Consider the following 11,152-nt stretch of genomic DNA (forward strand, 5'->3'; position numbering starts at 1 on the left):
GCTGTGGCAGTGGAGAGATAGGTCAGTGCCACCCCAGGGGCTGGCCAAGACTCAGCAGGGTTTTGCAGAAGAGGGTGGATGAGAGTTACAGGGCTGCAGGTGGTACATGGGGGCCACGAGGTCACAAGGTCATCTCAGCCACCTTCCTGCCTCCAGACACTCAAGGGGGAAAGCCATAAAGATTCTAGCCAGAGCCAGGCCCCCAGGGGTGACCTGAGAGCAATTTCTGGATCTGGGGATGCTAGAACAAGAAAGGGCTCCATCTCCCTTTTTTTGGAGATCACTGTTAAAGGGTGAGGAGCTAGAGCCCACTTTGAAGTAGAAAGATGAATTAAGGGAATTTAAAGTCTGACCTTCTGGAGTTCCCTATGCCAGAGTCAATTAATTCCAAAGATCCTGGTTCCAAATTGTAATGGAGAAAGAAAAGAAAAAAAAAAAAAAAAAAGGAAAGGAGACTCTGGGTTTAAATGCTGGGAGAAACTGATTGATGGTGATGGAAGTCAGGGTAGTGGTTAACTGTGGGGGAAGTGGATATTGACTGAAAAGGGTTGCATAAGAACCTTCTGGGATGCCAGAAATAGTTTCATCTTGATCTGGGTGGTAGCTGCACTAGTACATACATATGTAGAGATTCATCGAGCTGTACACTTGGGATTATTGCCCTTGATGCACTCTCCTGTACATATGTTATACTTTAATAATATAGAAACACAAAGTTTCTTAGAAAAAATAATAAAGGAGGTGATGAGGTGGAATGAGAGGCAGTAGCAATAGGGGGAAATGGAAGGAACTAGAGAGGGCACTTCACATGCCTTTCATCTCGTACTTCCCACAGTATTTCTGGGAGGAATATATTATTATCCCCATCTCTGGCTAAAGCATTTGAGATTCAGGAGGTGAAGTACTTTGCCCAAGGTCACACAGCTAGTGGCAGATCCAGGCTCAAACTCTGATGGCAAAGCACAGGCTCTTTCCACTCCCTCCACCGTTCCTCCTTTACATAAGTTATTTATGAAATTCAGACTCTGGAAGACTAGATAAGCTTGGAGGTCTCCTCCTGCCCTGAGGTTCTGGGTGTCTGTGATTAAATGAGAGGTGGGAGTGAGGGGCCACGCTCATCTCCCAGGAGGAGTTGGAGGCCAGGTGGCCGCGGTGGTGGCGCTGTCCAGATGGAGGGTGCTGATCTTCCCTGCTGCCCCCGCTGGCCACCCCCTCCCTCGGCATCCCTCCTACCCAGCGCTTATCTGCTGGAGAGGAGGCCGGAGTTTATCAACATAACACTCAATTATGCTGCCCATCTGTCTCCGCAGCTCAGGGGGACCTGGCACAGAAGCAGCAAAGGCCAGGCAATCCATCACCACCCGCTGCTCCTCCCTCTGGACCCTTGGCTCGCGGGGGCTGGGTGGAGGCCGCGGGGGAGGGAGGGGGAGGGAATGGCTGCGTCCACTGACTGCCTGAAGGAGCAGCCATCTCCACACTTCATACTACAGCTTCTCCACCCCTCTTCATTTAGAGCTCCGCCAAGGGTCTTAGTTTAATAGAGAGTATAGGGAATCAATTGCACACTTTCTGCTAAATTCAGAGAAGGTGCCTGGAGGAGGTAGGTCTGGCTGGGCTTGCAGAGCCACCACTTCCAAGGGAAGAACTTGCCCTTGGAGTGGGCAGCCCTGCTTCCCTGGCTGTGGCCCCAGGACTCTGCACAAAGAGCGGCCCCCCAGCCCTCAATCAGAAGGCAGGCTGAGGTCTGCATGCTGCCCGCTGGTTCTGTGTGTACCTGTGATTCCAGGCCCAGCCACCTTCACTATCCTTCAAGGAGGGAACACCGTAGCCAGGGGGCAAGGAACAGTGTGTGTGGGGCCTAGCAGATGGCGGGGTGGGAGTAGGAGAGCTGAGGTCCTAGGTTGAGCTCTGGAGAGATTTAGACTGAGGCAGGGATTCTGCTCCTGTAAAGCAGGCATCCATCCACCAGGCAGCAAGTGTTGGCTGGGCTAATGGGGCAGGCTGTGGTGACAAAGACCTGGGTTTGAATCATGGCCTTGCCTCTTAGAAACTGTGCAAACTCTGACAAGTCACTTAACCCTTTCAGGGCCTCCATTGCCTCTGCTGCAGAATGAGAATAAATAACCCCTTCTCCCATGTTTTAGTTTGCTGGCTGCTAAAACAAATGCCATGCTATGGGCTGGCTTAACAACAGGAATTTATTGGCTCTTGGTTTCAGAGACTAGAAGGCTTGCTTCTTCCTGGGGTCAGTATCTTTGGGTTCCTTGGCTTTTCTGTTACAGGGAGATGTCCCTGGTGGTGTTGTCTCCTTTCTCTTGTGGGTTCTGTTGACTTCCAGCTTCTGGCTGCCCCCAGGGGCTTCTCCTTCCACATCCAATTTCCTTTGCATGTAAAGACTTAATCCACATTAAATTAAGGCCCACTCTCATTCTGTTTGGCCCACCTTCACTAATAACATCTTCAAAGCTCCTATTTACAAATGGGTTCATGCCCACAGGACCAGAGGTTGGGACCTGAGCATGCCTTTTGTGGGGCACATGATTCAACCCCCACTTCCTTTATACGTGGTTTGATGGGAGGTTTGAATATAACGCCCATTTGCTCTCCACATTTTATTACTTGTACTCACTTCCAAGTACCCTCTGTATACTCAGTACTACACTTGGCACCATAAGGGATGTAGAAAATATGTAAGGCATGGCCCCTGCCACAAGGAGTGTGCAATCTAGTTGGGGAAGATCTAGTACATGTGATAGTCTGAACTCCTGATCACCCCAGGAGATTACAGATGAAACAATTATACTTTCTCTGTAGCTCCCCAACAGAAATTGCTAATCAGCCTGCATGAGTGGGCCATGTGCAAGACAACCTTAAATGGTGATGGCAGGTGAGTGGGCAGCTCTGAGCTCCATCCCAGAAGGGGCTGCGTGCTTAGCAATAAGGAGGAGGACTTGCCTGGGCCTTTGCCAAGCCCTGGGATCAGAGGTACAGCATGAACATGAGTCATCAAATCCTGCCTCTCTCTGGGTGCTAAACCCCAGCCTTGGATTCTAGGTGAGGAGGAGTGAACCCTGCCTCACCCTCCCGCCCCACCCCAGCCCAGCCAGAGGAGGCCAGGAGGAGAGGGCCGCCTGGGGTGGGGATAGGGGGTGAAGGCAAGTCTATGGAGGTTTTAATTGTTTTGATTTGTTTCTTGATCCCTTCACTGCAGTTGAGTTCTGACTCAGCACTTAGAACAAAGGTGTTGGAGCAGAAGAGAGAAGCAGGGGGCTCAGGTAGGGTACAAGGGCCAGGGAGATGCTCTCCATCTACCCCAGCCCTTATCCTTCTCTCTGGCCACACTAGTTGCTCACCCCAATCTGCTCGTGAACTGTCTTGGCTCTCTTAATTATTTTGCATTTTTGGTCCTGCCTTCCCAACCCCAGTGTGCCCATGTTATCTATTTCAGTTCATAATTCCCCACTCCACCATGGAGCAATCCTGGGCAAATGGGGTAAGCTTAACAGAGGCTTGCTGAGCCCTCAGTTCCAACTTCCATTTTCCCCAAAGAGTCTTATAACATTTATTGGGCTCTTTCTGTGTGCAACACACTTGGCTCATTTAATCCAAATGGCAACCTCGTTTTAAATATAAGGAAACTGATGCTCAGAGAAGTTAAGTAACTTTTCCCAGGGTGCTGTTGTAGCAAGTGGTAGAGCCAGGATCTGGGCCCTGATCTATTTGCTAGAGGGTTCTGCCCTCTCTCCCCAGGCCTAGGCAGGAGTCGGGAGCCTCTGGTGTGTGAGGACACCTGGCTTTAGATCCAGTTCCATGACAGGGCCCTCTGGGGAACTCAGCTTATTCCCTGCTCCCTCTCCACCCAGATACTGCACCACAGAATTCTAGAACAAGAAGAGATCCTTGAGACAAGCCTTCCCTCCTTTCACCTCCGTGACTGCCAATCACTGGCTTGGGCAGCCAGGTTCCCTGGGCTCCCTTTTGCACATGTATGCAGGCGTGCACGTGTGTGTGCACGTGGGTTTGTTTGCCCTGAGTTTTATGTGTCAGTGCACACATCATCCCACGCCAAACCTCTGTTCATTTTAAGTCACGGTTGTTTTCCCACCTTCAGAAATAGCTGCCGAGGAAGGTGGGAAGTAGTCAAATGTAAACAGGCATGGTGCTCTCCTGCTCGGGAAAGAGTGCCACGCCTCCAGCTGCTCTCTCCCCAGCCCCAGCATGCCGGGAGTGGGTGAGGAGGGATGAGAGCCCTGCTGGCCAAGGCCCCTCTGAGAGGCACCATGCCTAATGGAGGTAGGAGACACAGCTCAGAGCTTCCCGCAGATCCCTGGTGAGGAGTCTTCATGCTATGGGACAAGAATGGGCACCCAGCCTGCTGCTGCAGCAGCCAGTGCACCCTGGTCCTCAGGCCAGACCTGAGGGCAGAGAAGCATTGTGTAAATGACACAATTCCTGTCTCCTGCTGCTTACCAGCTATGTGACTTGAGTCAAGTTATTTAAGTCCTTCTGAAACTCAGTTTCTTCATCTGCAAACGGGGGTCTGTGTACGCATATGTCATACGCCTGCTGTGAGTGTTAAATGGGATAAGACGTTCCGAGTCTGCAATCCTAGCAAATAGTAGGTGCTCAATAAGTGTTTGTGTGTGTCCCTTGATGCCCTGTATCTGGAAACCGACCTGGAATCAGACGTCCACTCAGGAGTCAGACCAGGCCCGGGAAGGAGAATACAGAGTCTGACTCCCGTTTTTGCCCACCTCTGGTTCAAGGCCACGGCTGGACTTGCCTCGAAGGCAATGCAGCCCGACCCTGGGATCTGAGAGAGAACCTGGATTGGTTACCTATACTCAGGAAGGAGGAATCAGCTGTGGCTTGGATTCTTGATTCCAGTGGCTATCAGCCTTCTTGGGGGAAGGGGCCCAGGGCCACAGAGAGTGGCACATAAAACAAGAACTCGCTGGGTGCCTGCCGGAGCCAAGAACTAATATAATGATGAGCAAGACAGGTCTCAAGTTGGGGAAACAGTTGATGTGGTCAGGGCGGTGACAGGGAAGCATAGGGTATTGTACAGGTGTGAAGCAGGCCCCTTAGCCAGCCAGGGGTGGGGGAGGTTTTGGAGAAGCTTTCTGTAGGAGGTAACTGACCCTGAATTTGAGTCTTGAAGAACAAGAGGGAGTTCTCTGGGAGAAAATGAGGAAGAGACATGAGAAAGGATGGCATGTCAAGGTAACTTCTGCCTGAAAGGGTTGTGCACACTGGGTGGGTAAATGGGGTGGCAACAAAAGTTGCTGGGAGAAGTGCCCGGGGCCAGGTCATAGAAGGTCCTACCTGCAGGGCTGAGGAGCTTGGACTCAAGCTTCCAACCCCACCACCAACTCCAGGCAGCTCTGCCTCCAGGATGGGGAAGGTGGCAAAATCCACAGCTGAACCCTCAGCCCAGGAGAGCCTCAGCAGATCCTAGCAGAGCCATCGACTTCCCCAGGCTGTCTGGATCTGGGGTCAAGGTCTATTGCCTTTCGACCCCCAGAGTGCTGGGGAGCCCATCCGGGAAGTTAGAAGCTATGCTTGTTTCCATTACCCCCCACACCCCCACCACCACACACACCCCTCTCCTACACCTGCAGAGACAGATGCCTGTGAGACCTATCACTTTATTTTCAGTTTATTCAGTGAGCTGGGGAGGGAGGGGGGAGAGAGATGACAAAGGTTGAGGAATCCACTCCACATCTCTAGACTCAGAAGGACTCTGAAGATGACAACAACCCAGATCACACACACACACACACACACACACACACACACACACACACACACACACACACACACACACACACACACACACACACACACACCTTCCTCTGAGTTAACCAGGCAGCCTCAAAGGCTCAGTCGCCTGCTGTTACCTGAAGACTCACTCTCTCCCCCAGCAGGTCATAGAAATGGAGACTAGAGCCTTGAGCCTGGGCTCTGGCCCTGCCTATCCCCTCTCCAGTTCCTTTGGCCTCTTTAGTCAAACAGGGAGATATGGGAGGAGGAAGGAGACTCTGCCTCTTGGCCACCTCCTAACTCTGCCTCCTCTTCTTCCAGGGCTGCCCCTGATGGGACGCAGTGATGAGTGAGCAGGCCTGCCCCCAGCAGACAAGGATGAGGAGCCGCTCCCCAGAGGGCAAGAAGTGATGCCTACCCTTCCCAACAGAGAATGACTGGCCTGGGTGGCTGGTGCCCTGGGCCCTGGCCGGGCTGCTGATCCTCAGCCTGCAAAACACTAAGAGCAGGACTCCAGACTCTTCCCGTGGATGGTCCCCTGCCCTGCAGCTCCACCATGAGGCTCCTCGTGGCCCCCCTCTTGCTAGCTTGGGTGGCCAGTGCCACTGCCGCCGTGCCTGTGGTACCCTGGCATGTGCCCTGCCCCACTCAGTGCGCCTGCCAGATCCGGCCCTGGTACACACCCCGCTCATCCTACCGCGAGGCCACCACTGTGGACTGTAATGACCTATTCCTGACAACGGTGCCCCCGGCCCTGCCCGCGGGCACGCAGACCCTACTGCTACAAAGCAACAGCATCGTCCGTGTGGACCAGAGCGAGCTCAGCTACCTGGCCAATCTGACTGAGCTGGACCTGTCCCAGAACAGCTTTTCGGACGCCCGGGACTGTGATTTCCGTGCCCTGCCCCAGCTGCTGAGCCTGCACCTGGAAGAGAACCAGCTGACCCAGCTGGAGGACCACAGCTTCGCAGGGCTGGGCAGCCTGCAGGAGCTCTATCTCAACCACAACCAGCTCTACCGCATCGCCCCCAGGGCCTTCGCCGGCCTCAGCAACCTCCTGCGGCTGCACCTCAACTCCAACCTGCTGAGGGCCATCGACAGCCGCTGGTTCGAGATGCTACCCAACTTAGAGATCCTCATGATCGGTGGCAACAAGGTGGATGCCATCCTGGACATGAACTTCCGGCCCTTGGCCAGCCTGCGCAGCCTTGTGCTAGCGGGCATGAACCTGCGGGAGATCTCCGACTACGCCCTCGAGGGGCTGCAGAGCCTGGAGAGCCTGTCCTTCTATGACAACCTGCTGGCTCGGGTGCCCCGGCGGGCGCTGGAGCAGGTGCCCGGGCTCAAGTTCCTAGACCTGAACAAGAACCCACTCCAGCGGGTGGGGCCGGGGGACTTTGCCAACATGCTGCACCTCAAGGAGCTGGGGCTGAACAACATGGAGGAGCTGGTCTCCATCGACAAGTTCGCCCTGGCGAACCTCCCCGAGCTGACCAAGCTGGACATCACCAACAACCCCCGGCTGTCCTTCATCCACCCCCCGCGCCTTCCACCACCTGCCACAGATGGAGACCCTCATGCTCAACAACAATGCTCTCAGTGCCTTGCACCAGCAGACGGTGGAGTCCCTCCCCAGCCTGCAGGAGGTGGGTCTCCACGGCAACCCCATCCGCTGTGACTGCGTCATCCGCTGGGCCAACGCCACGGGCACCCGTGTCCGCTTCATCGAGCCACAGTCCACACTGTGCGCCGAGCCACCAGACCTCCAGCGCCGTCCGGTCCGTGAGGTGCCCTTCCGGGAGATGACGGACCACTGCCTGCCCCTCATCTCCCCGCGCAGCTTCCCCCCCAGCCTCCAGGTGGCCAGTGGAGAGAGCGTGGTGCTGCACTGCCGGGCGCTCGCGGAACCAGAACCTGAGATTTACTGGGTCAGTCCAATGGGGGTTCGACTGACGGCTCCCCGTGCAGGCAGAAGGTACCGGGTATACCCAGAAGGGACCCTGGAGCTGCGGAGGGTGACGGCGGAGGAGGCGGGGCTGTACACCTGTGTGGCCCAGAACCTGGTGGGGGCTGACACCAAGACGGTTAGTGTCGTCGTTGGCCAGGCTCCCCCGCAGCCAGGCAGGGGCGAGGGATGGGGGCTGGAGCTCCGGGTGCAGGAGACCCATCCCTATCGCATCCTGCTGGCCTGGGTCCCCCCACCCAATACAGTCTCCACCAACCTCACCTGGTCCAGCGCCTCCTCCGTCCGGGGCCAAGGGGCCACTGCTCTGGCCCGCCTGCCCCGGGGCACACACAGCTACAATATCACCCGCCTCCTTCAGGCCACGGAGTACTGGGCCTGTGTGCAAGTGGCCTTCACTGATGCCCACACCCAGTTGGCCTGTGTCTGGGCCAGGACTAAAGAGGCCCCTCCTTGCCGCAGAGCCTTAGGGGACCGGCCTGCCCTCATAGCCATCCTGGCTTTCACTGCCCTCCTGCTGGCAGCCGGGCTGGCAGCCCACCTGGGCACGGGCCAGCCCAGGCAGAGGATAGGCGGACGGCCTCTCCTTCCAGCCTGGGTTTTCTGGGGCTGGAGAGCCCCCTCAGTCCGGGTAGTGTCTGTACCCTTTGTCCTGCCCTGGAATCCTGGGAGGAAGCCATTGAGATCTTCAGAAGGGGAAGCACTGTCACCAGCACTGTCTCAAAACTCATGAAACTCAGCCTGTTCTGAGCAGCAGAGAAATAAGTAGGACTACTTTTTACCAAAAGGGCAGCAGTCTCGGCTGTGTGCCCGGCCAGGAAAGTGACACGGACCCTGCGCTTGAGGCCTGCTACCTGGACCAAGACGAACAGGGCTTTGTGGCCCCAGGAGATGCTCCTGCAGCCTCCCCAAAGTTGCCCTTCCCTTCTGCGGCCCTCTTCTGCTGCCCTGCTGAGGAGCCCCTCCACGGAACAAGAAGGGCTCGGCTGGGGCCTCCCAACTCCCCGTTTATCTGGGTGCCCAGAGGCTCCTGGGCCTCAGCTTGGGGGTCCCCTGCCTGTGTCCCCAGGACCTTGGCCTGTAGACTGCGCGCTCCCCACCTCTTCTCTTTGTACAGTCTCAGTTGCTTGCTCTTTTCCCTCTTGGGCAAGGGCTGAAGGAGGCACCTCCTTCCAATCTCGGGGGACTGCTCGCAGAGTGGAAGTCACCCCAGCTGGATATGAAAGACATTTGGGGAGAGGGGTGCCCCGGAATGCCTCACCTTGGTGGCCCGGCCCAGTCCGGTGCACTGAGGTTGACTTTCTATAGGCAATTTTGTACCTTTGTGGAGAAATGTGTCACCTCCCCCAACCCAGTTCACTCTTTTCTCCTGTTTTGTAAAAAATAAATAATGATAACAATAATAAGGGGGAGAAAACAAAATGAAAGGAAAACAGTCTTTTGAATGCTGACTTTAGCTAGAGAGCTCTCTGCTGTGCTCTGGAATCCCTTTAGAACCAGGAGGTGGCAGAGGGAAGGGCTGGGGTGTGATAACAGGATGGAGAAGAGAGGGGGAAATGCTGAGAGGGGGAACAGTGTTTCCTTTTAGTTATCAATCCTGGCCTGCCAGGAGCCTCTAGGCCTGCTCCCAGCCCCCAGAGAGTCCCTGTAACTGTGAGCAGGGAGCTGGGGGAAGAGGGACAAAGAGTGGAGAGGCTGGCAATGGCCAAGAGCAAGGAAGGGAGTGCAGGAGGTAAGGAGAGGGTGGCAGAGGAAAATGGAGAGAGGTGGAAATTTCCATCACCAAACATTGTCACCCCTTCTACTTCTCTGATAAGCAATTAAAATTGCAAATGCAACATGCCAGTGCATAGGAAGCACTTCCCAGCCTATTTCTAATTAAACAAACCCAAGAGGCAGAGTCATGCAGAGAATTGCAAATCATCAAGACCGCAGGAACTCTGGCTCACTGGGGCAGGAGGGGGTGTGCAGGGTGATGGAGAATTTGGAGAGGAGAGGGCTGTGGGATAAAGAGATTGCTGCATTTATCTTTCCATTCCATTTCAGTATAATTTGCAATGAGCCCAGTTTGCTCTAGCTGTATATTTTTTTAACCGATTGACTTCTTAGGACCAAATGTGAACAAGAACATCTGTTGCAAGGCCAATAAAGCCAGCGGGGGAAGAGGTTGCTGTGGGCCAGCCAAGGAGGCAGTGCCAGAGCAAGAGGCCACTGGGCAATGGCTCGCTCTTTCTGATAGGTGGGGAAAGCTGTGGGTGTCCTGAGACTGAAAAAAAAAGCAATACCTGATAGTCTGCCCTTTTTTTTCAGGATATGTTTTGCAGACTTTTTGGAAGCAGTCCCTAAGCTAACACCAAGATTGCAAATGTAGTCAGAGGTGGAAGCCAGACCAGGGAGCAGAGCAGAATGCTCACCAAAAGCCAGAGAGTAACATCCCTCTCTTGATGAGCACAAAGAGAGCAGAGTCCTGGAGACTAGCAGCAAATAGCCAGTTTAGAAACCTCTGGAAGAGGCACCTTCTTCCTCAAACTTTAGCCCCCTTCAGAATCGCCTAGAGGGCTTGTTAGACACAGATTGCTGGTCTGATCCTTCCCCAGAGTTTCTGGTCTTCTAGATCTGGGTGGGGTCTGAGAATTTGCATTTCTAACATGTTTGCAGTCTATGCTGATGCTGCGAGTCTGGGGACAACGCCTTGAAAACCACCGCCTTGAGAACCACCGGAAGTAGGCCTGCAGCAGCTATAGGTTTTCACTCTCTCCACCTCTGCTCCAGGCCCCGGCATTTTTATAGACAGTGGTACAGGTTATGGCTCTGGAAGAGAGTTGGGGAAGAGGCTGGAGGATGGTCCCTCTAATCCTTCCCACCATTCTAGTGGGTTGCTCAGCACCCATTTCAAAATGACCCCTGCTGCCCTGATTTCTGAGGATAGCAGTCTCCATTCACACGTGCTCTTTCTCATGGATGTGGTGTGTGTTCTTTAGGGAAGCAGATGGGAACAGCAAATATGTGGCACACGTGCTCGCCTTCCCCTTCGGGTGCCCACTGCAGACACTCCCAACACCTCATGGTGTGCCTCCCCGGTGGACTTTGGGATCCTGACACTGGACTGGAGCTGGCCTGTGGGGTTAGCCGATCCGCCATCCTGGAGAGGAGGCTCCCTCCTCCATGATCCAAAGCTTGGTGGGGATGAGGCAGGCCTGGGAAAACCAGAACCATGGAGATCTGAAGCCAGAGATCAATGTCGCTCCTTTCTTCTAGGATGCCAGGCAGTGCCTCCTTTCTTGGCTGGTCCACATAGCTGTGAGAATCAAGGTGCTGTTCCCTGAAATGAGTACCCTGACTCCTGGAGGAGCCTGCGGAGCCCTGTAACCCTCTCCCATCACCACCTCTATGACCACTCGAGAACCTCCCTAGGAGCCCCTGCCT

General features: G+C 54.7%; 1 protein-coding gene across 1 annotated transcript in view; it reads left to right on the top strand.

The window, feature by feature from the left end:
• Window positions 1-8,610, top strand: part of LRRN2 (leucine rich repeat neuronal 2) — a 65,783-nt gene extending 57,173 nt beyond the window's left edge. Inside the window, 2 exon segments of the mRNA XM_037824957.1 lie at window positions 6,085-7,300; window positions 7,302-8,610. Coding sequence (XP_037680885.1) covers window positions 6,320-7,300; window positions 7,302-8,459 — 2,139 coding nt within the window. The 5' untranslated portion in view covers window positions 6,085-6,319 and the 3' untranslated portion in view covers window positions 8,460-8,610.
• Window positions 8,611-11,152: the final 2,542 nt, after the last annotated feature.

Source organism: Choloepus didactylus, chromosome 2, assembly GCF_015220235.1.
Source record: "Choloepus didactylus isolate mChoDid1 chromosome 2, mChoDid1.pri, whole genome shotgun sequence".
NCBI classification, from domain to species: domain Eukaryota; kingdom Metazoa; phylum Chordata; class Mammalia; order Pilosa; family Megalonychidae; genus Choloepus; species Choloepus didactylus.